This window comes from Capricornis sumatraensis, chromosome 9, assembly GCF_032405125.1.
Source record: "Capricornis sumatraensis isolate serow.1 chromosome 9, serow.2, whole genome shotgun sequence".
Lineage (NCBI taxonomy): Eukaryota > Metazoa > Chordata > Mammalia > Artiodactyla > Bovidae > Capricornis > Capricornis sumatraensis.
In genome coordinates this window covers 9383394-9411223 of record NC_091077.1, presented here as the reverse complement: position 1 = coordinate 9411223, position 27830 = coordinate 9383394, and the positions used below count along the sequence as shown (strand labels likewise).

Genomic DNA, 27830 nt, shown 5'->3' with positions numbered 1-27830 from the left:
ACCATTGAGGATAATGTTTGCTGAGGGTTTGTCATATATAGCTTTTATTATGTTGAGGTATGTTCCTTCTATTCCTGCTTTCTGGAGAGTTTTTAGCATAAATGGATGTTGAATTTTGTCAAAGGCCTTCTCTGCATCTATTGAGATAATCATATGGCTTTTATTTTTCAATTTGTTAATGTGGTGAATTACATTGATTGATTTGCAGATATTGAAGAATCCTTGCATCCCTGGGATAAAGCCCACTTGGTGATGGTGTATGATCTTTTTAATGTGTTGTTGGATTCTGATTGCTAGAATTTTGTAAAGAATTTTTGCATCTATGTTCATCAGTGATATTGGCCTGTAGTTTTCTTTTTTTGTGGCATCTTTGTCAGGTTTTGGTATTAGGGTGATGGTGGCCTCATAGAATGAGTTTGGAAGTTTACCTTCCTCTGCAATTTTCTGGAAGAGTTTGAGTAGGATAGGTGTTAGCTCTTCTCTAAATTTTTGGTGGAATTCAGCTGTGAAGCCATCTGGTCCTGGGCTTTTGTTTGCTGGAAGATTTCTGATTACAGTTTTAATTTCCATGCTTGTGATGGGTCTGTTAAGATTTTCTATTTCTTTCTGGTTCAGTTTTGGAAAGTTGTACTTTTCTAAGAATTTGTCCATTTCTTCCATGTTGTCCATTTTATTGGCATATAATTGCTGATAGTAGTCTCTTATGATCCTTTGTATTTCTGTGTTGTCTGTTGTGATCTCTCCATTTTCATTTCTAATTTTATTGATTTGATTTTTCTCCCTTTGTTTCTTGATGAGTCTGGCTAATGGTTTGTCAATTTTATTTATCCTTTCAAAGAACCAGCTTTTGACTTTGTTGATTTTTGCTATGGTCTCTTTTGTTTCTTTTGCATTTATTTCTGCCCTGATTTTTAAGATTTCTTTCCTTCTACCAATCCTGAGGTTTTCCATTTCTTCCTTTTCTAGTTGCTTTAGGTGTGAAGTTAGGTTATTTATTTGACTTTTTTCTTGTTTCTTGAGGTATGCCTGTAATGCTATGAACTTTCCTCTTAGCACTGCTTTTATAGTGTCCCACAGGTTTTGGGTTGTTGTGTTTTAATTTTCATTCGTTTCTATGCATATTTTGATTTCTTTTTTGATTTATTCTGTGATTTGTTGGTTATTCAGAAGCGTGTTATTCAGCCTCCATATGTTGGAATTTTTAATAGTTTTTCTCCTGTAATCGAGATCTAATCTTAATGCATTATGGTCAGAAAGGATGCTTGGAATGATTTCAATTTTTTTTTTTTGAATTTATCAAGGTTAGGTTTATGGCCCAGGATGTGATCTATCCTGGAGAAGTTTCTGTGAGCACTTGAGAAAAAGGTGAAATTCATTGTTTTGGGGTGAAATGTCCTATAGAGATCAATTAGTTCTAACTGGTCTATTGCATCATTTAAAGCTTGTGTTTCTTTGCTAATTTAATGTTTAGTTGATCTGTCCATAGGTGTGAGTGGGGTATTAAAGTCTCCCACTATTATTGTGTTATTGTTAATTTCCCCTTTCATACTTGTTAGCATTTGTCTTATATATTGCGGTGCTCCTATGTTGGGTGCATGTATATTTATAATTGTTATATCTTCTTCTTGGATTGATCCTTTGATCATTATGTAGTGGCCTTCTTTCACTTTTCACAGCCTTTGTTTTAAAGTCTATTTTATCTGATATGAGTATTGCTACTCCTGCTTTCTTTTGGTCTCTACTTGCATGGAATATCTTTTCCCAGCCCTTCACTTTCAGTCTGTATGTGTCCCTTGTTTTGAGGTGGGTCTCTTGTAGACAATATATATAGGGGTCTTGTTTTTGTATCCATTCAGCCAGTCTTTGTCTTTTGGTTGGGGCATTCAACCCATTTACATTTAAGACAATTATTGATAAGTATGATGCCTTTGCCACTTACTTTATTGTTTTGGGTTCGGGTTTATACACCCTTTTTGTGTTTCCTGTCTAGAGAAGATCCTTTAGCATTTGTTGGAGAGCTGGTTTGGTGGTGCTGAATTCCCTCAGTTTTTGCTTGTCTGTAAAGCTTTTGATTTCTCCTTCATAGTTGAATGAGATCATTGCTGGGTACAGTAATCTGGGCTGTAATTTATTTTGTTTCATCACTTTAATTATGTCCTGCCATTCCCTTGTGGCCTGAAGAGTTTCTATCGAAAGATCAGCTGTTATCCTTATGGGAATCCCCTTGTGTATTATTTGTTGTTTTTCCCCTGCTGCTTTTAATATTTGTTCTTTGTGTTTGATCTTTGTTAATTTGATTAATATGTGTCTTGGGGTGTTTCACCTTGGGTTTATCCTGTTTGGGACTCTCTGGGTTTCTTGGATTTAGGTGGCTATTTCCTTCCCCATTTTAGGGAAGTTTTAACTATTATCTCCTCAAGTATTTTTTTCATGGTCTTTCTTTTTGTCTTCTTCTTCTGGGACTTCTATAATTCTAATGTTGGAGCGTTTCATATTGTCCTGGAGGTCTCTGAGATTGTCCTCATTTCTTTTAATTCATTTTTCTTTTTTCCTCTCTGATTCATTTATTTCTACCATTCTATCTTCTAATCTTATCTTCTGCCTCCGTTATTCTACTGTTTGTTGCCTCCAGAGTGTTTCTGATCTCATTTATTGCATTATTCATTATATATTGACTCTTTTTTATTTCTTCTAGGTCCTTGTTAAACCATTCTTGCATCTTCTCAATCGTTGTCTCCAGGCTATTTATCTGTGATTCCATTTTGATTTCAAGATTTTGGATCATTTTCACTATCATTATTCAGAAATCTTTATCAGGTAGATTCCCTATCTTGTCCTCTTGTTTGGTTTGGTGGGCATTTCTCTTGTTCCTTTACCTGCTGGGTATTCCTCTGTCTCTTCATCTTGTTTATATTGCTGCGTTTGTGATGGCCTTTCTGTATTCTGGCAGTTTGTGGAGTTCTCTTTATTATGGAGTTTCCTCACTGTGGGTGGGGTTGTATCAGTGGCTTGTCAAGGTTTCTTGGTTAGGGAAGCTTGTGTCAGAGTTCTGGTGGGTGGAGCTGGATTTCTTCTCTCTGGAGAGCAATAAAGTGTCCAGTAATGAGTTATGAGAAGTCAATGGTTTTGGAGTAACTTTGAGCTGCCTGTATATTGAAGCTCAGGCGTGTGTTCCTGTGTTGCTGGAGAATTTGCATGGTATGTCTTTCTCTGGAACTTGTTGGCCCTTGGGTGGTGCTTGGTTTCAGTGTAGGTATGGAGGCATTTGATGAGCTCCTATAGATTTATGTTCCCTGGAGTCGGGAGTTCTCTGATGTTCTCAGGATTTGGACTTAAGCCTCCTGCTTCTGGTTTTCAGTTTTATTTTTATAGTAGCCTCAAGACTTCTCCATCTATACAGCACCAATGATAAAACATCTAGGTTAAAGATGAAAAGTTTCTCCACATTGAGGGACACCCAGAGAAGTTCACTGAGTTACATGGAGAAGAGAAGAGGGAGGGGGTAGTTAGAAGTGACTGAAATGAGATGAGGTGGAATCAAAAGAGGAGAGAGCAAGCTATCCAGTAATCACTTCCTTATGTGCACTCCGCTGTCCAGACCACTCAGAGATGTTCACGGAGTTATACAGAGAAGAGGAGAGGGAGGAAGGAGACAGAGGTGGCCAGGAGGATAAAAGAGGGAAATGAAAAGGAGAGAGACAGATCCAGCCAGTAACCAGTTCCCTAAGTGTTCGCCACCATCTGGAACCCACAGAAATTCACAGAGTTGGGTAGAGAAGAGAAGAGAAGGGGAAGGGAGGAGACAGAGGCAACTTGGTGGAGAAAAAGGAGAATCCAAAGGAGGAGAGAGCGGTCAAGCCAGTAATCTCACTCTCAAGTAAAAATGGGTACTGAAGATTGGGTTTTTAAAGGTACAAAATTGATAACAAATACCAAAAACAAAGATTAAAAATCTAGAGTAGAGGTTGGATTTTCAAAAATATAATATTAAAGAAAAGAAGAAGAAGGAGAAAAAAAAAAAACAAAGTCACAAGAATTATTAAACAACAACAACCTCAAAAAAAAATATGGCGTTTGCTTTAAAAATAGGTCTTTTTTTTTGAAAACTAATAGTAGGTTATAAAAATAAAAGTTAAAGGAGAAATAGAGGACTTAAAAATTAAAAAATGTTAAAGAAAAGAAGAAAAAGAAAAGAAGAAAAAACAAACAAACAAACAAAAAGAATGATCATAAAATTAGTAAAGGTATATCTGGGACTTTCTCTGGTGGTGTTGTGGACAGTGTGGGGTCAGTTCATTTTCGGATAGTTCCTTGGTCTGGCTTATATTTCCCAAGATCTATAGGCCCCTTCCTATGTAGTCGGTACCAACAGGGTTTTAATCTATTGCACCTGTCATTTCCAAGGCGGTACCCTCTGTTTTAGCTTCTTCTGTTTGCTGGTCTCTTCAGTGTCTGTTTTCCGCCCTGACACAAGGGGGGCGGTGGTGGACACTTTTTTTAGGCTCACTTGTTCAGTCGTGCTGTGGGGAGGGAGGGCTGCTGCAAACAAATAACACTGGCATGTCCTCACAGTGTCTCAGCCACGCTGGGCCTGCCCCCGATCAAGGCACACACTGCTCAGGCTCTAGGTTGCTCTGCCAGGAACCGTCTGAGGCCGGCCCTGGGCTGCATGCACCTCCCAGGTCTAAGCCGCTCAGGCTCAGGCACTCAGGTAGTCCTCAGAGGTGCAGACTCGGCTGGGCCTGCATTTTGTGCCCTTCCCAGGTCTGAGTAGCTCGGGTGTTTGGCGAGAGTGGTCGCTGTGACTTATCATCTTTCCCGTCCCTGCTGCTCAGTTTTCTGGGTATACAACTGGCGCCTCTTCTTAGGCGGATGGTGACTGTCCAGAACCCCAAGAAGTCTTAGTTAGCAAAGAAGCTTGCTTGCAGTTTGGTAGTTAATGTCTCTCTGGGGCTGTGATTGACCCCTTCTGGCTCTTCCGGCTCTGGCTGCCTGGCGCCCCTTCTTAGGCAGATGGTGGCTGTCCAGAACCCCAAGAAGTCTTAGTTAGCAAAGAAGCTTGCTTGCAGTTTGGTAGTTAATGTCTCTCTGGGGCTGTGATTGACCCCTTCCGGCTCTTCCGGCTCTGGCTGCCTGGCGCCCCTTCTTAGGCAGATGGTGACTGTCCAGAACCCCAAGAAGTCTTAGTTAGCAAAGAAGCTTGCTTGCAGTTTGGTAGTTAATGTCTCTCTGGGGCTGTGATTGCCCCCTTCCAGCCCTTCCGGCTCTGGCTGCCTGTCACTGGAGGGGGATGGTCTGTAGCTGGCTAATTCTGTTCTGTCCTTTGTTCTGTGCGCGGTCCTGGTGGTGTCTTCTGTTCGAGCTTTTCACGTGGTAGCTATCCCACAGTCTGGTTTGCTAGCCCAAGTTAGTTTGCTCTGGTTACACTCAGGGCATTCCGGCCCAATTCTTAAAAAGCACTGCAGCCCGTGCCTCCCTGCCCAGCCCCCGTTTGCTAGTGGCAGGTGCAGGCATCTGCACTGCTTCTCCGCTGGGGGAGTTACCGTTGGGCTCGTAATCTGTTGGTTTTAATTATTTATTTATTTTTCCTCCCTGTTCTGTTGCCCTCTGTGCTTCCAAGGCTCACCACAGACTCGGCAGCAAGAGTGTTTCCTGGTGTTTGGAAACTTCTCTCTTTTTAAGACTCCCTTCCCGGGACAGAGCTCCCTCCCTATCTCTTTTGTCTCTTTTCTCATCTTTCATATTTTTTCCTACCTGTTTTTGAAGACAATGATCTGCTTTTCTGGGTGCCTGATGTCCTCTGCCAGCATTCAGAAGTTGTTTTGTGAAACTTACTCAGCGTTGAAATGTTCTTTCGATGAATTTGTGAGGGAGAAAGTGGTCTCCCCGTCCTATTCCTCTGCCATCTTAGGACCGCTGCCCCATAGTGATGCTAAGGCCCACTTGACTTCACATTCCAGGATGTCTGGCTCTAGGTGAGTGATCATACCATCGTGATTATCTTGGTCGTGAAGCTCTCTTTTGTACAGTTCTTCTGTGTATTCTTGTCACCTCTTCTTAATATCTTCTGCTTCTGTTCGGTCCATACCATTCTGTCCTTTATCGAGCCTATCTTTGCATAAAATGTTCCCTTGGTATCTCTAATTTTCTTGAAGAGATTTCTAGTCTTTCCCATTCTGTTGTTTTCCTCTATTTCTTTGCATTGATCACTGAGGAAGGCCTTCTTATCTCTTCTTGCTGTTCTTTGGAATTCTGCATTCTAAAGCAGGCCCTGGGTTGCGTGCAGTTCCCAGGTCTAAGCCGCTCAGGTTCAGGTTCTTGAGTACTCCACAAAGACACAGACTTGGTTGGGCCTGCATTTTGTGCCCTTCCCAGGTCCGAGCAGCTCGGGTGACAGGTGCTTGGTGAGCGCACTCTCCTTAGGTGGGCGGTGTGTCTTATCACCTCCCCCATCCCAGATGCCTGGTTTCCTGGGTTCGCAGTGGGAGCACCCTCTCAGGTGTGCTGTGTGTCTCTTCTGGGGAGCTGATCTCTGGCTGCGACCCTCCTGATGGATGTCAACTGTCCAGGATCCCAGGAAGACTTGGTTGGCAACTGGGAGCCTGTTCGCAGTTTGGTAGGGGATGCCATCTCTGGGGCTGAGTTTGCCCCTTTCCGGCTCTGGCCGCCGCCTGCCTGCCTCCCTGCCTCCGGTGGGGGATGGGCTGTTCTGCTGGCGGCTAGCTCTCCTCTGGTATTTGCTCAGTCCTTTGTTGTGTGAGCGGCCTGGCAGTGCCTTAGGTTAGGGCTTTTCGCGGGAAAGTTCTCTCTCTCTTTCTCTCTCTCTCTCTCTCTGGCTATCCCACAGTTTGGGTTGCTATCTCATATTAGCTCCCTCAGATTGCCCTCAGGGTATTCAGGCCCAGTCCTTACCCTAAGCAATGCAGCCCGCACCTCCCTGTTCAGCCCCCACTTGCTGGTGGCGGATGCGAGAGTCTGGGCTACATCTCTGCTGGGAGTTGCCATTAGGCACATAATCTGTGGGTTTGTTATTTATTTAATTTTCCCTCCCAGTTATGTTTCCCTCTGAGATTCCAAAACTCCTCACAGACCCGCTAGTGAGAGGGTTTCCTGGTGTTTGGAAACTTCTCTTTTATGACTCCCTCCCCGGGACGGATCTCTGTCCCTAACTCTTTTGTCTCTTCATCGTCTATATTTTGTCCTACCTCCTTTTGAAGACAATTGAGCTGCCTTTCTGGGTGCCTGGTGTTCTCTGCCAGCGTTCAGAAGTTGTTTTGTGGAATTTTCTCAGCGTTCAAATGTTCTTTCGATGAATTTGTGGGGGAGAAAGTGGTCTCCTTGTCCTATTCCTCCGCCATCTTAGTTGAGGGATTTTTCTGCTGGGGCAGAGAGGAAAGTAGGTAAGGCTTGATAGTAAAACAGTGAATATGAATTCACCACTCTGGGTGTAGGTAGTGGGCAGTGCCAGGCCAAGGAGGTATCTTGTGCAAAGGCCAGGAGTGAGCCTGAGTTTGGAAGTAAAAGTGCTTGATAGTTGTGAAATATACAGTGTGAGTATCAAAGGGGCTCCCAGTAAGGCTGGAATTTGTAATGGAAGCTCTTCTTTAAGTGTTTTGAAAGTCATGTTAAGAATTTTTAAGGGATCAGTTTAAGTCCTTTAGGGAGCCAATATTGGATAAAAGATAGAAATGGGCAGGTATGCCACAATTAAGGAAAAGTCAAGTTGGGCAGAAATGGTCAGTCAGGCACTAGTGTGCTCAGTCATTGACTGTGAGCTGCCTAGGAAAGTGTGAACTTGGCTTGAATGCTACAGCAGAGCCCAGAGACCATATAGCTGGAGGCTGTCAGCTGACAGCTCTCCTTATAGCTCTCCAGCAGGTTCTTTCTTGAAGGGAGATCCATGACTAATGCAGAAGGGCAATGGGGAGCCTTGGGAGATATTTGAGCAGGGGAGGGGCAGGTCAGATATGAGTATTAGAAATATCTCTTAGTAGGGACTTTTTTGGTGGTCCGGTGGTTAAGAATCCACCTTCCAATGCAAGGGACATGGGTTTGATCCCTGGTCAGGGAACTAAGATCCCATGTGCCACGAGGTCAATGCAGCCAAAAATAAATCTTTTTTAAATAGAAAGAAATATCTCTTTGCAGCTACAGGGGCAAACTGGAAGGGGTGAGCTGTAGTCTGGGGGTCCAGGGGAAGATTCTGGGCCAAGGACTGAAGGATGGAGAGGAAGTGTAGGACTAGAGAAAGGAGGTCATGCCCTCAACTTCAAGGTTTTGCTCAGCATAGCAGTCCTGTAAGGTGGAAAAATGTTTTTGCGCTTCCCCCAACTTCAAAAAATTATGCACTTGGTTAAAATCCAAACAGCAGGCATGAAAAGATTTACAATGAACTTAAGCCTCCCATCAGCCCCACCCCTAGCTTTATTGAGACGTAATCAATGTATAACATTATGTACATTTTAGGTGCACAACATGACCTGATGTATGTATACATTGCAAAATGATTACAATAGGGTAGTTAACACATCCACCACCTCATATAAACCTCTGTCATATGCCAGTGTTCCAATCCCATACCATCCTTCAGTGGTTTCCTGTGTCCTTCCGGGCATTGTTCAGTCTGTCCCTACGTTTATTTGTTTTTCTTTTTCCTCTGCTAATGACTTTATTCATGAATCTATAATGGAACTCAAAATAGCAAAGAACGTGAAAAACTTCAGATTAATATTCATCAACCAAATATATCAAAGAATACATTTATTTTTTTATATAATTAACAAAACCTCTAAAACGCACATGCAAGAATACAAATATTCCTCATTTTGTGGAATTTCAAAGTAATGAAGATCTGGTTAACACAGTTGGCCAGAATAGCCCTTTGTACTGCATATCCAGGATGTTCCCATCACATTACTCAACAAACATCTTTGTGTATGTGTCTTTATTTACCTGTCTTAGAAGCTCTCTGAATCTACCCAGGAGCCAGCTTGCTGGGCTGTAAAAGACACATTGCCTTTCCTTGACAATGCTGATGCCCTCTGCTTGGTGGTCTCTGTCCACACCTCCACATTTCAGTGCCCAGCACTCTACCCGCACAACCTCAGCCACTCCTTACCATTACCCACCCTGTGAATTCTTGCCTCAAATAGATGTGAAGTTTGACATTAAAAGACGCTTGCTCCTTGGAAGGAAAGTTATGACCAACCTAGACAGCATATTAAAAAGCAGAGACATTACTTTGCCAATAAAGGTCTAGTCAAAGCTATGGTTTTTCCAGTAGTCATAAAGAAAGCTGAGCACTGAAGAATTGATGCTTTTGAACTGTGGTGTTGGAGAAGACTCTTGAGAGTCCCTTGGACAGCAAGGAGATCCAACAAGTCCATCCTAAAGGAAATCAGTCCTGAATATTCATTGGAAGGACTGATGCTGAAGCTGAAACTCCTATACTTTGGCCACCTGATGCAAAGAACTGACTCATTTGAAAATACCCTGATGCTGGGAAAGATTGAAGGTGGGAGGAGAAGGGGATGACAGAGGATGAGATGGTTGGATGCCATCACCGACTCGATGGACACGAGTTTGAGTGAACTCCAGGAGCTGGTGCTGGACAGGGAAGCCTGGTGTGTTGCAGTCCACGGGGTCACAAAGAGTCGGACACAACTGAGCAACTGAACTGAACTGAACATCTATTTGCTATATAATTGCCCTTTTTCTGATACCAGTTATTTTGAGCATCTCTTCGTTTGAAATCTCAGTGTTTGAAATTCCATGAATTCCTAGATCATGTCCTCTGCTTATTTTTCTCCCAGAACCCTGCCACCTCTCTTGTCGATTTGTGGGAATTCCGTGTATATTCAAGATATTTTTCTAGGCCTATATATTTATTGCAGATATCTCATCTGTGATAAATGTTAATTTGGTCCCCTGGTATGTTTTATTAACTAGAAGAGCTCCTTAATTCTGTGCATATTTATCCATTTCCTTTTGTCTTCCAGTTTGTACTTTTGGGATTTTAAGAATTCTTTCCTACGCCTAGATCATGAAGATATCTCCTATATTGTCATGTATATATTTAAAAATTTATTTATTTATATGGCTGTGTTGGGTCTTAGTTTCAGCACACAGAATCTTAGTTCTCCAATTAGGAAGTGAACCCACATCCCCTGCATTGCAAAGTGGATTCTTAACCACTGGACCACCAGGGAAGTCCCCACTCTGTATATTGAGTAGATGAGGACTTAGTTCTTAAATTTTTTTTTTTTTTTGGTAGGGCCACAGGGCTTGTCCCACAAGGGCTTGTCTCAGTTCCTGGACCAGGGTTTGAACTCAGGCCCCCTGCAGTGCAAGTGCAGAGTCCTAAGCACTACACTGCCAGGAAATTCCCGAGGATTTAGGTCTGTTCCTACATCACCACTTGTCTGAATACCTTCTACCAATGATCCCATCCACTGCTCAGGGGTTTACAGGGCCTCCTTTCTAGATACTGTTTTCACCAACTCATGTTGATCTCCAAGTTCTCTATTCTGTTCCATGAGTCTGTTTTACTGTTCTTGCAACAATACCACACTTTTTAAAAATTACTACATTTTTGTAATAGTTCTTAATATCTGATAGGTTGGGTTCTTCTGTGTGTTCAGTTGGTTCAGTCATGTCTGACTCTTTGTGACTCTATGGACTGCAGCCTGCCAGCCTCCTCTGTCTATGGGATTCTCCAGGCAGGAATACTGAAGTGGATTGCCATATCTGCCTCTAGGGGACCTTCCCAACCTAGGCGTTGAACCCACGTCTCTTAGGTTTCCTTTATTGGCAGACAGGTTCTTTATCACTAGCACCACCTGGGAAACCTTGGGTTCTTCTATTATCTTTTATTTTCTTCTCTTTAAAAAAAAATTAAATAGGCAGATAGTTGCTTTACAATGTTGTGTTGGTTTCTGCTGTACAACAATGTGAATCATATATATATGTGTGTATATATATATATATATATATATATATCCCCCCTCCCTCCCACCCCCCGATCCCACCCCTCCTAGGTCAGCACAGAGCGTCAGGCTGGACTCCTTGTGTTATACAGCAGCTTCCCAATGGCTATCTATTTTACCCAGGGTACTGTATGTGTGTCAGTGCTACTCTCTCAATTCTTCCCATCCTCTCCTTGCCCCACTGTGTCTACAAGTCCATCCCCTATATCTGCATCTCTATTCCGGCCCTGCAAATAGGCTAATCAGTACCATTTTTATGCATGCACGCGTGCATGCTAAGTTACTTCGGTCGTGTCTGGCCCTTTGCGACCCTTTGGACTGTAGCCCACTAGGCTCCTCTGTCCATGGGATTCTCCAGGCAAGAATACTGGAGTCGGTTGCCATGCCCTCCTCCAGAGGATCTTCCAGACCCAGGGATTGAACCTGAGTCTCTTATGTCTCTTGCATTGGCAGGAGGGTTCTTTATCACTAGCACCACCTGGGAAGCCCCCTAGATCCCATATCGATCTTCTGTTTTCAAATTGACCTAGCTCTTGATGAACTCCAATTCTTTCAAATTGAAGATTACCAAGTGCCCCCCCAACCAACTAGATTTTTATTTAATTACATTGAATATGCTGACTAATTTAGAAAGATTTGACACCTTAATAATATTAGGTTGTCTCACTATACAGCGTGGAGTAGAACTTACTCAAATAAACTTATAAATCCATTACAGAGACTTTTTTTGCATTGTAAACTAATTATAAACTTCAAAAAGCTTTAAAATGCTAATACATTAACACTTTAAAGGGTATATTGGGAGTGTTGTGCTTTGCTCAGAAATTCTTCTAAAAATATCAGGCTGTTTTCTTTTATTAATAGTAACTTGAAATATTGATATCCTTAGTCTTAAATCTTTGGTTCATCTGGAATTAATTTTGTTATAGCAGTGAGAGTCAGAGGAAGGTGGAAAGAGGGTCTTTAGGGCAGTAAGAGGGCTAGGGGTTTGTCTCTGTTTTTACTCCCTGGATAATTGTCTGGGGTTTCCTTAGGGACGACCTGGCCCAGTTGCCCTTCCTGACCATGTGCATCAAGGAGAGTCTGCGTTTGCACCCCCCAGTAGCGGTCATCTCTCGCCGCTGTACCCAAGACGTTGCGCTCCCAGACGGCCGAGTCATCCCCAAAGGTGCTCAAAACAATGGGTGTGAGGGAGGCTGGTGGTCCCATCAGCTGAGACCTTGACCTGACCACTCTCTCCTCTGCCATAGGGAACATCTGCGTCATCAGCATCTTTGGAATTCATCACAACCCATCGGTCTGGCCAGACCCTGAGGTGCTGCCCTCCACTGGGAAAATCAAACACTCCTCCACTCTGTTCACATCTGGGGGTGTCCAGGTATCCTTAGATGTCCCACCCAGTAGCCCTGCCTCTCTCTGTCCTCCAGGTATTCAACCCCTTCCGCTTTGATCCAGAAGCCCCCCAGAAGAGATCACCTCTGGCTTTCATTCCCTTTTCAGCAGGGCCCAGGTAAGGCCAGCTGGTGTGTGAGGTAGGGATGGTTTGAGGATGGTGCAGGGGCTCAGGGAACATGCAAGCCCACGTGGAGGGGGTGTCTCAGACACCGTTAGCCTCCCTGTCCATCCCTGAAGAGGGGAGGGGTGTCCCAGTTAGTTTCTGGGCATGGTGGAACATGATAGGGTTTCCCAGCACAGTCGGAGCCCTCACTTAACGCCCACAGGAACTGCATCGGGCAGACATTTGCCATGAACGAGATGAAGGTGGCGCTGGCGCTCACCCTACTGCGGTTCCGCATCCTGCCGGATGAGGAGGAGCCACGCAGGAAGCCAGAGCTGATCCTGCGCGCGGAGGGCGGACTTTGGCTGCAGGTGGAGCCACTGAACACAGGCCAGTAATGACCCATCATCACCTTCTATCCTGGGATCCATCCTGACCACAGACACCTCACTGCAGATCCCCAGGAATAAAATTGTGCTGTCGAGTCTGTCCCAGTCTCATCGAGAGCCAGCAGGGGGCTCTTGGGCCCTGGGAGGACCCAGGCGGGTGGGGGTGGCTGTGAACGTGGGAGGTGGGATGGAAGGTGAGGGAGGGGGCTTGGAGGCGGATATTGGTATGATACCTGGAGATCCGTCTTGGATCGTGAGGACAAGACTACTCTTTAGCGAAGGGTGGAGCAGAGAGATAGATGCAATAAGGGTCAGATGACCCACTGATCCACTGCTCTCCCACTGCAAAGGTCGCCATCCTAGTCTGCTGTTGACTAGTTGTTTGGTTTGGGGAAAATCGTTTATTTTCTTTTATTACATAATAGTAGCCTCTTAATTGCGATGTTGTGAAGATTTGTAAGCAAGCATGTGTGAAATGACTGACGATATTTGGTAAGCATCAGTACTCAATAAGGGTTCATTTCCTCTCTTCTTTTTGCATCACTTTCTCAAATTTAAAATGTTTTAAAATCATAAAAGATATATTTAAAGATTTGAGACACGTGGAAATACTGCTGAAGAAAATTGTCATTAAAATATTCAGTAAATTCAAAGTCTCCATAGTTACATCTATTACATAATTACAAGGGGCTCTGATGTTAAGCTGGTCTGAAGCTAGGAACCAAAAAAAATTTTTTTCCCTCTAAAAGATATTATCCAGGGCTTCATTTTCACCTAAATGTTCTAGGAAATGTAGATCAAGAGGGTCCTCAATAATAAGAGGAGGTGGAGGGGGCAGCAGTGGGGGCCACTTGATTCAGCACCTGGGACAGTGGCTGCCGCAGACTTGCCCCACTGAGGCTGCAGGGGTTTCTGGGATAGAGTCCTACTCTCAGAGTCTTTCAGGGACCAGACGACTTACTGGTGGCAAAGTAAGAAAGAAATCCTGTAACATGAAATGAGTAAATATTTAATATATTTTAAGCTGAAAATTGCATACGTTTTTCTTTGCCTTCAGAGCTCTTATTTAAAATGTTTTTCTCCCCCCCAAATGATACCTTGTCATTGAAGAAAATAAAAAATAAGAATTAAAAGTCTTATCTATAACTGAAAAGTGTCAAAGTAATCACCATTTATATTCTCTCACATATACTGCCAAATTTAGTTTTATATGTAATAATTATACAAGTAAAGTTTGATTTTACATATAAGTGTATTACATTTACATGTAATATCCTTTTAAAATGCTATTTTACTAACAAGAACATGGAAATATGTTAAACTTCATTAGTCATTAGGGAAATGCAAGTCAATGCTACAGTGGGATACCACTTCACACCCAATAGAATGGTGCAAGTAAAAGCATTAGTCACTCAGTCATGTCTGACTCTTTGTGACCCCATAGGCTGTAATCTCTGTTCATGGAATTTCCCAGGCAAGAATACTGGAGTGGGTTGCCATAACCTTTCCCAGAGGATCTTCCTGGTCCAGGGATCGAACCGGGATCTCATGCCTTGCAGGCAGATTCTTTACCATCTGAGCTACCAGACAAGTCCTAATAGGATGGTAAGAATATAAAAAAATGGAAGACAAGTGTTGGTGAAGATGTGGGGTAATTGGAAACCTCATTCATTGTTGCTGAGAATGTAAAATGGTGCAACCACTGCGGAAAACAGCATGGTATTTCCTCAGTAAATTTTTTTTCTTTTTTTTCTTATTTTATTTTTCCTCAGTAAATTAAACCTACAATTATCATATGATTCAGCCATCTCATGCCTAGGTATGCACAAAGACTTGAAAATGTGTTCAAACAAAAAACTTCTACATGACTCTCTGTAGTGGCACTATCCACAACTGCCAAAAGTTGGATATTTGGGAAACAACTCAAGTATACATTAACAGATGGATAAATAAATAAAATGAGGTGTATCCATAACAAGGAATACTATTGGGTCATAAAAAGGAATGAAGCACTGATACATGCTACAACATGAATGAACTTTGAAAACATTATGCTAAATGAAAGGAACTGGATACAAAATGTCATCTATTGTATAATTCCATGTATATGAAATGTGAAGAATGGGTAAATCCATAGAGATAGATCCAGGAGCTGGAGGGTGGAGGAGAAAATGGAGAGTGACTGCTACTAGGTATAAAGTTTCTTTTTCAGATGACAAAAATATCTTGGAACTAGTAGAAGTGTTGACTGCACAACATTGTGAATGTACTAGATGCATGGACTCAAAACACTTTATAATGGTCACAATGGTAAATTTTATGCAGTGTGAATTTTGCCACAAGAAAAAAATGCTATTATACTATACATTTCTCTTGTTAATCTGGACTTTTCATATAATAATATATTGTGAACATCCTTCCACAACATACAGTCATCATCTTGGGGGTCTTTAGAATCTTTAAGTGTTAAGTGTTTAAGCCATTGTTTATTTTTGTAAATGGCATTATGTTAGAAAATAATTTAGTTTGTCTCACTTTATAAGAATTCTCTTTATGCACCTTGATGACTTGAAATATCACTACCAATTACATATTGAGTTACTCTTAATCACAAAATTTTGAGTGTAGAAATTTTATTGTTTAGCAATAGATACACATACATTTATGTTGGTGTGGTTAAACACTTTTTATGCAACACATAGGGGGCTTCATAACACTACAGACACTGATGTTTTTGGTCCTATTAACAGAGGTGGACCACTGGAAGGAAGAAGGTGATGACACTTCAGCTCCCCCAGGTGAACACTGATTTCATCCTCACACCAGTCTTATGGATAGGAGAAATTAACTCACTTGCTCAAGGTCACTCGATTGATGAGTGGTGGAGTGAGGGTACATTTTATCAGCCTGGCTTCAGTGGTCATGCCTAGCCTCCTAAGGAAGTGAAGTGATTTTTACTGTGTCTCAGCCCCAGTTGTGTCATATTACCCGGAGAACATGTGCAGGCTTACAAGATGAGACTCTTTGATGAGTGGTGTCTAAAGTTTTAAATTTAATATTTTTGACAAGGAATTCATTCACTCATGTAGAAAATAAGATGCTCAGTGAAAAATATTGGTCTCCCTATATCCTTTGTTGGATACCAGGCCAGAAGAAGTTGGGTCACTACTGGCTTGTGCTCAGTGGCTCCACCCACAGCCAGAGTCCACCCTCAGCTGTCAGGATCAGCTCTGGTTTCTTGAGTGACTCCTTGTCCGGCAGGACGCGCAAGCACAGCAGGGTGAGCGCCAGGACCACCCTCATCTCGGTCATGGTGAATGTCTGCTTGATGCAGTTCCTGTGGGTGAGGGTGGGGGCTCTGACTGCACCATCATTCCGGCCTCATTGCACCTGGAATCTGGCCTGCAACCCCCCCTCCATGACTGCAGAAGTAGAGCCCAGTTGTGCCCGGGATCACTCCGTGGGCTTGAATATGAACCTGGCCGCTGCTCTGGTCCTGAACTCAGACCAGCGAACAGGGAAATGGGGCTCTCAGCACACCACACAGCCTCTTTGGGCCCACCACCATTCCCAGACTCTTACCCATTATGTCCAGGGGAGTGGAAGGGGGAGAGCCAGAACTCTATCTTTGTTTTTCCCACTTCTCTGCCCCACAGTTATGCCAGGAATGTAAGTCCCAGATCCGCACCCCCCCCCCCAAATCCTTACCTCAGATGCCCACTACCCTCACCTGGGCCCTGAAAAGAAGGGACCAAAGGCCAGAGGTGACCTCCCCTTACTGTTTTCTGGCATGAAGCAGAAGGGGCCATAGACCTGGGGACAAGAAAAGACAGGGCTACTGTGTGGGATCTCCCAGGCTGTCCATCCTTAGAGAGGCAGATGTGTGTATAATGGAGGGAGGTGATGTCTGCTATGCAAGTCAGAACTCTTTGCCCTTCCTTGCATCCCCCATGGGGAGAGGGGGGCAGCACCTCAGGGTCTGGCCACACAGATGGGTTATGGTGGGTCCTGAAAATATTGATGAAACAGATAACACCTGTGGAAGAAGAGGGGCCAGTTAGGACTAAGTCTAACCTGCTGATGAGCCCCTCTTTCTCACCAGGAACCTCTTCCCCTAGTCATTAGGGTACCTTTGGGGATGACCCAGCCATCTGGAACACAATGTCCTGGGTACAGCGGCAGGAGATGACCGTGACTGGGGGATGCAGCCGCAGACTCTCCTTGATGCACATGGTCAGGAAGGGCAGCAGGGTAAGGCCATCCCTAAGGAAACCATATGACATCCAGGGAGCAAAAACAGAGGCCCTCCAACCTTCCTACTGCCCTATAAGATCCCCTTTGCCTATAACAAAATAACAGATGGACCAAATAGCTCCAAACTCATTATGTTGTACACATTAAATATGTACAGCCTTTTCTTTGTCTATCACACTTCAGTAAAATGGTTCTTAAAAAGAAAGAAAAGTAGTGTCACAGAAGTACCAGACAAAATTTACTTACATATTTTTAGAAGCCTTTCTGAGAAAAACTACAAAAATCCAACAATAAAAATATTTACAAAATTGTATAAAATCAAAACATTCTGTGTGGCAAGACTGCAAAATCAAAAGGCAAATGCATAAGAAATAAAAGAAGCAGATTCAATATTTATTTTCATTTGTTATGGCACTAGACATACTAGCTAATGCAATTAGACAGGGGGAAAAGAGTAATATCATTTGAAACATGGGGAAAATGTGTCATTTTTCACACATAGTGGTTTTATACTTAGAAGAGAAGAGAAATCACTGGAAAACTTTCATAAACATTGAAGGTAAGATCCAGTAACGGGGATGAATTCTTTTTTTAAAAAATTTCTTTCTTTTTGTGTGGTGATTTAAATAGATGATACAGTTAACATAGTTCAAAGTTGGAACAATGCAAAACATCACCCCTATGGCCCAACAGCACTCATTTCTCCTCACAGTTTGCCTAGTGGTTATTGTTATGTATCTTCCTAGAGGCATTAGGGTATTTTGCATTGGGGTATAGCTGTGAACAATGTTGTGATAGTTTCAGGTGTACAGCAAAGGGACTCAGCCATACATATTCATGCATCAATTCTCCCCCAAATTCCCCTCCCATCCAGGCTGTCACATAACATTGAGGAGAGTTGCATGTGCTACACAGTAGACCATTGTGTATTGTCCATTTTAAACATGGTAGTGTGTACATGTCCATCTTAAACTCCCTAACTATCCTTCTCCCCCATCCTTCCCCCTGGCAACCATAAGTTCATCCTTTAAGTCTGTGAGTCTATTTTTGTTTTGTAATTAAACTCACTTATATAATTTCTTTTTAGATTCCACATATAAAGGATGTCATATATTTCTCCTTTTGTCTGACTTACTTTTGTCAGTATGACAATCTCTAGGTCCATCCATGTTGCTGCAAATGGCATTTTTTACTCTTTTTAATGGCTGAGTAATACTCCATTGTATATATCAAAAACTCTGTTTCATTAAAAATTATATAGTAGCATACTCTATACTATATAGCATATCAATGTCTTATTGTACACCCTCTTGGATTTATGACATGATACAGCCTTCTTATTGTGGAGCTGTAATATAACTTCCTCTAGTTTCCTCTAGAGCCTTTCAGTTCAGTTCAGTTCAGTCACTCAGTCGTGTCCGACTCCCTGTGACCCCATGAACTGCAGCATGCCAGGCCTCCCTGTCCATCACCAACTCCTGGAGTTCAGCCAAACTCAAGTCCATTGAGGCAGTGATGCCATCCAGCCATCTCATCCTCTGTCATCCCCTTCTCTTCCTGCCCCCAATCCCTCCCAGCATCAGGGTCTTTTCCAATGAGTCAACTCTTTGCGTGATGTGGCCAAAGTACTGAAGTTTCAGCTTCAACATCAGTCCTTCCAATGAACACCCAGGACTGATCTCCTTTAGGGTGGACTGGTTGTATCTCCTTGCAGTCCAAGGGACTCTCAAGAGTCTTCTCCAACACCACAGTTCAAAAGCTTCAGTTTTTTGGTGCTCAGCTCTCTTCACAGTCCAACTCTCACATTCATACATGACCACTGGAAAAACCATAGCCTTGATTAGACGGACCTTTCTTGGCAAAGTAATGTCTCTGCTTTTTAATGCACTATCTAGGTTGGTCATAACTTTCCTTCCAAGGAGTAAGCGTCTTTTAATTTCGTGGCTTCAATCACCATCTGCAGTGATTTTGGAGCCACCCAAAATAGAGCCTTTAAGACTCCCTTATTATATATTTTAAGTCTTTGATTTGTGTAGATGTTGTTTTCTTGGCAGACGTGAGAAGCAGGTTGAATTAACTTTTTATCCATGTAATTTCCCTGTTATTGCAAAAGTTTATATTATTAAGATGATCTTTATTTCTCCTATTGATATAGGACTCCATATTTATCAGTTACTAAGTTCACTGAGTAAGAAATTGATATCCATAAATTATTAATTTTTCTATTAGAAAAAATAGAAAAGATGATGATATAAAATACATGGATTAAATTTAACAAGAAATGTGAATGTCTGTATTCAAAATGAACTTGTAAATGTTTCTCAATCCAGATAGAGTATATTATTCACCATAGCAACAAGAGTACCTAAGGGTTTATTTAGCAAAAGCTGCTCAAGATCTCTATGCTAGAATTGTAGACTCTACTAAAAGACCAAGTATTATTTTACTATCCAGAATTGGATATCTGCTTCACACTCTGGGACAGTGTATTAACATTATGAAGTAATCCATGCTCCATAGGTCAATCATATATCAACCCCCTCCTTTCCTCCTTTATCTCTCTGTCTCTCTCCCTCTCTGCCTCCATCTCTTCATTTTTGACCAGCTACCTTTTTGTCCTTAACTCAAATGCACCCACCTCTCTACTGATCAACTTTCAGGGTCTGAGATGAGGCATTTTTTCCTACCCTCTACTTTGTCTGTCTTACTCTAAACTGAAGCTTTGTCCATGTATACAGGGAGTTTCTTGACTCTAGCTCTGCCCATTTATACAGGAAATTTTTTGACTATTCCTCCATGAGACTAGGAGATCCTGGAAGGCAAAGGCCAGCTCTAGGTTATTCCTGAGTCTCCAGGACACAGAATGGCTGAGAAGAATTGGAGATGTCACAGAACTGAGAAGAGGGAAGAAGTGTTTGTTGAATGGGGACTGGATGGAGGAAGATGCAGGTATTCCTGGACAGGTTTTGAATGACTTTAGTTCCTAAGAGTTCCATGTGAAACCTGGACTAAATAATATGAGGAATTAAGGAGCAGGATATGAAGAAACACTCAGGGAGTGGAGATGTTTGAAAACATGTAATTTTAGAGAGAAAAGTAAGAGAGTAGAGGGAAATTTCACTTAGTGAATATGTGCTAAGTGGTATCATCTACCCTCACACATTGTCACTGATTACTTCAGAAATCCAGGTCTTTCTGTTTCAAAAGCCTGCAAACTTCCTCATTCTATACATGCTGTGTACCAGACCTTGTCTCTGGGTCTTCCCACGAAGAAATAATGACAGAGTCCACAAAAAGATTTTTTCTCTTCCCCAGCCAGGGAGCAGAGCCAGAGAGAGGGACTCAGAAAAATGCCATGAGGACTTGAATTCACCATTCAATCTCTTTAGGCTCATGGTCCTTCAGGAGCTCTTGCACCTTCTGCCAGCAACGCTCCCGATGTTCTGGGCACTTTGCAAGGTTGTACAGGATTCAGAAGAGGCCGCTGGCTATGGTGTCATGGCCTGAGGGGTAGCCAGACACGGTTGGGTCCCTGGGCTACTTCAGCACCAGAGGGTGGACAGCACCCTAACAGAAAGGACCATGGGGAGGATGGAAAGGCATGGGGGATGGTTCAGGGTCTCCACACCTAGTCCCTGCAATGGAGGGACCCACGCTCCCCTCTGTAGTCCCACACTAGGACCCTCACTCTCAAACATGAAGGTATCAGCTTCAGCTCAGATATCTTCATCTGACAGTCCTTTCCCATCTTCATCCTGGAGAGAAAGCAAGATCCCCAGATTCACACTAGTTCTGAGGGTCCCTAAGCCTAAACTGAGACGATCTCTGAAACTCCATTATCCATACAGAAACTCTGAAATGCTAGATTGCCTGTTCACTCTATCACCAGAGGCCCCATCCAGAGATCTCCTCCTTGACCTCCTTGCCTCCTATGTCATCCATGGTAAAGAGAATCAAAGATTCATAGAAATTTTGATGTTTATACATAATGCAACCTAGGTTACAGGATGATTAAATGACAACTTGCCACGGAAGCTAGAGTTTAAACATTGTCCCAAAGCCATTTGCTCACAGGCTAGGATAGTAAATCCAGAGATTCTTTAGTCTCTTGGAGATAAGGGATGGATTAGAAACCTATAGAACCTATAAACTTTGTCTTCTCACTGATAAGGATTTGTTTAAGTTCTAGAACAACCTCTCTCCCTCCCTCCCCTCCCATTCCTCTCTCTCCATTTCTCTCTCCCCTTTCTCTCTTTCCTTTCCCCTCACTCCCTAAAGTGAAAGTGAAAGTCACTCAGTCATGTCCAACTCTTTGCAACCCCATGGACTATACAGTCCATGGAATTCTCCAGGCCAGAATACTGGAGTGGGTAGCCTTTCCCTTCTCTAGGGGAACTTCCTAACCCAGGGATCGAACCCTGGGTCTCCCACATTTCAGGCAGATTCTTTACCAGCTGAGCCACAAGGGAAGCCCCTCACCCGCTAGGGTGAAGGGAAAGGGGATGAAGGGAAGAAGGAGAAGATATATCAGCTGTTCTATATAAGTTCCAAATTTCAAAATCCAGAGGTACCTGTTCTGTGATGCAATCATGGTTGCATGTACAGGTAAAAGCATCATGGTGCCCTCAAAGGAATTTGGGGATGGAACCAGAGCTACAACTCTACTCTGACTACTGTTTCTACTATGAGAAATAAATGTGCTGCTCTGATCCAGGCTTCCTTCTCTCTATGTGTGTGCATGTGTGTGTACACACCCATATATGTGTATATATATGTATGCATGCATGCTCAGTCGGTCTTCCCTGGTGGCTCAGAGGTTAAAGCGTCTGCCTCCAATGCAAGAGACCCAGGTTCGATCCCTGGGTCGGGAAGATCCCCTGGAGAAGGAAATGGTAATCCACTCCAGTATTTTTGCCTGGAGAATCCCATGGACAGAGGAGCCTGGTAGTCCATGGGGTCGCAAAGAGTCAGACACGACTGAGCGACTTCACTCACTCACTCACTCATGCATGCTCAGTCACACAGTCATGTTCAACTCTTTGTGACCCCATGCACTGTAGCCCACCAGGCTCCTCTGTCCATGGGATTATCCTGGCAAGAATACTGGAGTGGGTTGCCATTTCCTCCTCCAGGGGATCTTCCTGACCCAGGGATTGAACCCACGCCTCCTGCAGCTCCTGCATTGCAGGTGGATTCTTTACCACTGAGCCATGTGGGAAGACCATGTATGCATGTATGTGTATATGTATATATACAGTCTACCTCTGTGGTAGATAACTTATTAGCTTGGGAGTAGAGTAAAATCTCAGACCTTCTCAATTTCAGACTTAGCACTCTCCTGCAGACCATTTTCACATGGTCATGTCTAAAACTTATCCATGACCCATTCCTCCCTTCCTCAACACTTCCTTTGGCTCTCCAGTACCCTATGCATCCCATCCAAGATCTCTGATCAGTTCGAAGTTATTTCTACTTCTTGAACTCAGATCCCACAGCAGCTTACCTTGGTCAGCAGGAGCACATCAATGAAGTCCAAAGTCTTGGTCTTCACCTTGACCTTGAGGAAGTCATCAATACTCTCACTGAGGAGGGGCCAGCGCTGCTTCTGGATGACCACATCTGTGCAGCCGTGCACAAGGGCAAGTCCTGCAGAAGCACAGCCCGTCTGGGGTGAGGAAGCCCAGGAAGTCCATGTGCAGGAAGACCTGCTGGTTCCGCTTTGCCACAAGCGCACTGAGCTCCAAGAAGGCGGCAATATATTCACTGGGCTTCCTGAAGGATGAGAGCATGAAGGGAAGCCACCACTTAAAACACCGGAAGCCCAGAAGCTGGGGGCCTACCTCCTTTCAGGAAGCTGAGGCTCCAGAAACAGATGGTTCACAGATACAGTGTGGGGATGAGCCAGGGGATGTGACTCTTCAAACTATTCTCAACGCACATCCCATCTTCATGAACTGACTCTATTCTCCAGGCACCTAGAGCACAGCTTAGACATCAGGCTTCTCTCCTTTCTTTCTCTCCTAGTATCTGTCTGCTTCTCCTTCCCCATACTGTCCACTTGGCTCAGACCTTATCCTTTCCCAGCTGGTTAATGAGGACAATGGCTTCCCTAGTCTCCTTACATCCAGTTGTCAACATCATCCAGTGTCTACATTGTGGTCAGTCTTCTCTCCAGTCAGATGTCCAAGCTCGGCTTTGACCTCGACCCTCATCTGCTCATACACCTTCTACGGCTCCTAGGAAACCTCAGATATAGTTCATATCCTCTGTCTGACTTCAGAATGTCCTTAAGACATTCCTTCCACCCCATACCCAAGTTGTCTCCTTAGTGTTGCACATACTTTGCTCATTCTAACCTCCTAGCATTTATTAAACAGTTCTGCCTGCCTGTAAGCTTTGCTGTTTCTCTTTCCCTTTTCCTGTCTTTCAATGTCCAGTTTGACCCATCTCCTCCAGGAAGACCTTTCTGATTGTCCACCTCAGTCTCACTCATTTACACCTTTGGGTCTAGGGCTCATCTTCCCAGGCCCTGGGCTGAGCATTCACTCCTGGCAGTTACTGTTGAAACTGAAGACACCTTTCTGCAGACTGTCCAGGGTCATGAGGCTGATGCGTTCAAACATGTCCAGATGGGTGTGGCCCTTTTTAATCAGGTGCTGTCACTTGGGCTGAACAGAGAAGGGGACATGGCTGAGGCTGGAAACTGCCTCTTCCCTAACCCCAAACACCAAGACGCACTCCCCAGACCCTGCCTCCTGGTCCTAGGCACCGATCTTCACAGATGACCAGGCTTGAGTGGGAGTGGAAGTTGTTACATTAAGCCATGAAGTCCCCAGCCTGGGAGTCAGGAGACCTGCTATTAATATAACTTTGGTTCCTCCCACTACTTTTTGTGCACTGTTGGTCAGCTTACTGCATAAAGTAACAAGTACAAGTACAGCAAATGTCAGATCTCATCATCTTCATTGTTAGAAATTATTGAGGGAAAGGTCCCCTATGTTGAGAGAGGTAGTCCTCCATGGGTCCTGCGTACATTTGTACTTTCTTGCTTCATATGCCAAAAAAAAAAAAAAAAAGCAAGACTCTGATATTCTTTACCTGGGCCATTTCTCAGAGTTGTGTTTTTAGCAAACAACCTTGAGGAGTGAGGTAATCTCTCCTCCTCGACAGGTATTAGGGGCAATTGCTTCTAATTGCTATAAAAGTCACAGAGTCTCTTGACCTCCCCCCCACAACCATAATACAATAGCAGGCATATACATCAGCATACTACATGAGCAGTCATATATCAAAGCCCACCTCTGTCACCCTCATGTGATTTAGTGACTTGGAAGAAGAATGCAAACCAACAAAAAGCACATTTTGTTGCCTTCTGAGGGTAATAAATTGCCCTTTGTCTCTCACCCAGGAGTTTCATGTCTCCTGGAAGAGTCCATGAAACAGTAATAAGCTCTCTCATCACCTTGCAGGTGTGGAAAAAATCCCAGGCACTTCACAAAAGCCTGGCCTCCAGTTCTTCATTCCCACATATATATCCAAACCCTTTGCAGTGTAAGTTTTCAGTAACTTCTCTTAGGAGGTGGGGGCCTCTTTCACTATCTTTTGATTCTGAGCTGCTTCTGGACCTGCTTTGGCTAATAAACTGATGAAAATGATGAAGTGGTCATCCCAAACCTAGACCCCAAGCAGAATTGCAGCTTCCTTTCAGTCTGTTGGAATCTTGCTTCTGCCATGTGAGCAAGCCTGAGATGTCTCTAAAGGGAGAGAATCACATGAAGGGACATCTAGTTGTCTCAGCTGAGGTCATCTGAGATTAACCTGCAGTCAGCCAAGCCACAGAGATGAGAGAGGACTGACCTCAGATCAGTAAGTCTTCCTATCTGACCTCCACCAGACCACCTGATCACCCCAGCTGATCACAGATACACGAGTGGCCCCATCCATGTCCAGAAGAACCAGCCTACTGACTCACAAACTTGTCAATACTAAGCACTTATTGTTTTCAAGTGATTTGTTACTCTGGAATAATGACTGCCTGATATTCATCATTATCATCAACCATGTCTCAAGGTTTCAAGCCTCCTGTGAGGGAAACATAGAAACTAACACCTTCTGAGCACCTACTGTGTGCCAGGAACATGACCCCATTACATCATCTTGGCCACTCAAAAATGAGGGATCACATAATCCTCATTTTTCAACTGTGGAAACCAAGGCTCAGAAAGAAAGAGCCATGGCCTTAAAGACCCCACAATAGTCAGATTCCAGACAAGACATTGTTGAGTCCTCATTATCCCTAAGACTCCAGCTGGAACCCTGGGTTCAAGAGACTCACGTGCATGATGTCTGTGCTCTTGGTGAAAATCTTCATATAGGGCTTCAGGATGTTGAAGTGGAAGGCGGGTGTCAACATGCGGTGGTGGCTGCTCAGCAGGAGCCCATCCCCTAGCACAGACAGCCACAGGGAGTGGGCAAAGGAAGACCTTCTCCTGGGTCCCCAGGGTCACCCCCAACCCCCTTCAATCACAATTACTCACCCAGCCAGGGCTTCAGAGTGTTGTAGAAAAGCATGTCCTTTGGTGTGATGGCAGCTGACATGAATGAAAATAATCAAGGGCCAGAGAGAGGGGGAGGGGAGGGAATTTTAGTGCTGCTTGGAGGCTCCCAGCCAGGAGTCTGCATTCCCCCTCCAAGCCCAGCATGGCAGGAATGGGGTTAAGAGCACAGGAAACTAGAAAGAAGGGTAAAGGGAGGAGGGAGGATAAGACCAGGCTGCAAGACAGAATAAAGCAAAGGCAGAGCCCACAGATACCACCTTATGAGCTTAGACACACCTCAGCATGACACAATATGCCCCAAAATGACTGGACACGGCTCCTAGATTGTCCTATATATTTGGCAGGAGTTTGGGTAAAAAGATTTTTAACCATATTAGTGGTGGTTATAGGACTCTAGACATTTCAAAACACCGAATTGTACACCAAATAGAGCAAACATTACTGACACTTTACTTTTTGTAAATTTTGTAAATTTACATACAATTTTGAGAGAAGCTGAGGGTAACTAAGCATATATATTATTCGCATAAATATACTGTGAAGTGATGGGCTTTCCAGGTGGCTCAGTGGGTAAAGAATCTGCTTGCCAATGCAGGAGACTTGAGTTCAACCCCTGGGTTGGGAAGATGCCCTGGAGGAGGAAATGGCAACCCATTCTTGCCCAGAAAATCCCAGGGACAGAGGAGCCTGGTGGCTACAGTCCTTGGGGTTGGAAAGAATCAGACATGACTAAAGCGACTGAGCATGCATGCATGCACTATGAAATGATATACAAAATGTGTAGATGAAAAAACTGGGAAAATGAACATCAGATGGAAGACCAATATATTTCACTGAGCATCTTATTTTCTACACGAGTGAATGAATTCCCTGTCAATAATATTGCATTAAAAAAGTTAGGCACTACCCAGCAAAGAGTCTCATCTGATAAGCCTACAGGTGTTCTCCAGGTGACCTGATGCATGTGGAGCTGAGACACCTTGAAAATCACTTCCTTGGGAGGTGAGGCATGACATTTGAAGCCAAGCTGACTGAACGTACCCTTCACCTATAAGGTCACCCATCAACTGAATGACCTTGAGCTAATGATTTAATCTCTCCAATCCATAAGACTGATGTGAGGTGAAATTGGTGTTTACCTGGGGAAGATGAAGTGTTGTTGCCTTCTGCCTTTCAGCGGTCTACTTCTTTAATAGGACCCAAAACATCAATGTCTGTGGAGTCACCAAGCCTTACATGCTGTATGAAAAGTGCTTAAACACATCCACATCTTACATGAATATATGTGCAAATATTGCTACAGAAATAAAATTTCTACACCAAAAGCTATGTGATTAAGAGTAACTCAATTTACAATTGGTAGTGATATGTCAAGCCATCAAAGTGCATTAAGAGAATTCATAAAGAGATAAAAAAATAAAGAATGGCTTGAATATTTAACATTTAAAGATTTTAAAGACCACCAATATGATGACTGTATATCGTGGAAAGATGTTCATGATATATCAGTATATGAAAAATCCAGATTACAAGATAAATGGAAGATAAAATAGCATTTTTGGTTGAGGTAAACTTACATAAAATTCATACATTCACAAAATTCATGACATTCAGTTCAGTTTAGTTCAGTTCAGTCACTCAGTCATGTCTGACTCTTTGTGACCCCAGGAATCGCAGCACACCAGGCCTCCTTGTCCATCACCAACTCCTGGAGTTCGCCTAAACTCATGTCCATCGAGTTGGTGATGCCATCCAGCCATCTCATCCTCTGTTGTCCCCTTCTCCTCCTGCCCCCAATATCTCCCAGCATCAGGGTCTTTTCCAATGAGTCAGCTCTTCTCATGAGGTGGCCAAAGTATTGGAGCTTCAGCTTCAGCATCAGTCTTTTCAATGAACACCCGGGACTGATCTCCTTTAGGATGGACTGGTTGGATCTCCTTGCAGTCCAAGGGACCCACAAGAGTCTTCTCCAGCACCACAGTTCAAAACATCAATTCTTCGGTGCTCAGCTTTCTTCACAGTCCAACTCTCACATCCATTCATAACCACTGGAAAAACCATAGCCTTGACTAGACGGACCTTTGTTGGCAAAGCAGTATCTCTGCTTTTTAATATGCTATCCCGATTGGTCATAACTTTCCTTCCA

General features: G+C 43.4%; 1 protein-coding gene and 1 pseudogene across 1 annotated transcript in view; one reads left to right on the top strand and one right to left on the bottom strand.

The window, feature by feature from the left end:
• LOC138085265 (cytochrome P450 4F6-like) overlaps nucleotides 1–12881 on the top strand; it is a 48790-nt gene extending 35909 nt beyond the window's left edge. The window contains exons 9-12 of the mRNA XM_068979519.1: nucleotides 12020–12153; nucleotides 12236–12300; nucleotides 12413–12495; nucleotides 12707–12881. Coding sequence (XP_068835620.1) covers nucleotides 12020–12153; nucleotides 12236–12300; nucleotides 12413–12495; nucleotides 12707–12881 — 457 coding nt within the window. The remainder of the gene's footprint in view (nucleotides 1–12019; nucleotides 12154–12235; nucleotides 12301–12412; nucleotides 12496–12706) is intronic.
• Nucleotides 12882–16037: 3156 nt separating this feature from the next.
• LOC138085593 (prostaglandin E2 omega-hydroxylase CYP4F21-like) lies at nucleotides 16038–25724 on the bottom strand (annotated as a pseudogene).
• Nucleotides 25725–27830: the final 2106 nt, after the last annotated feature.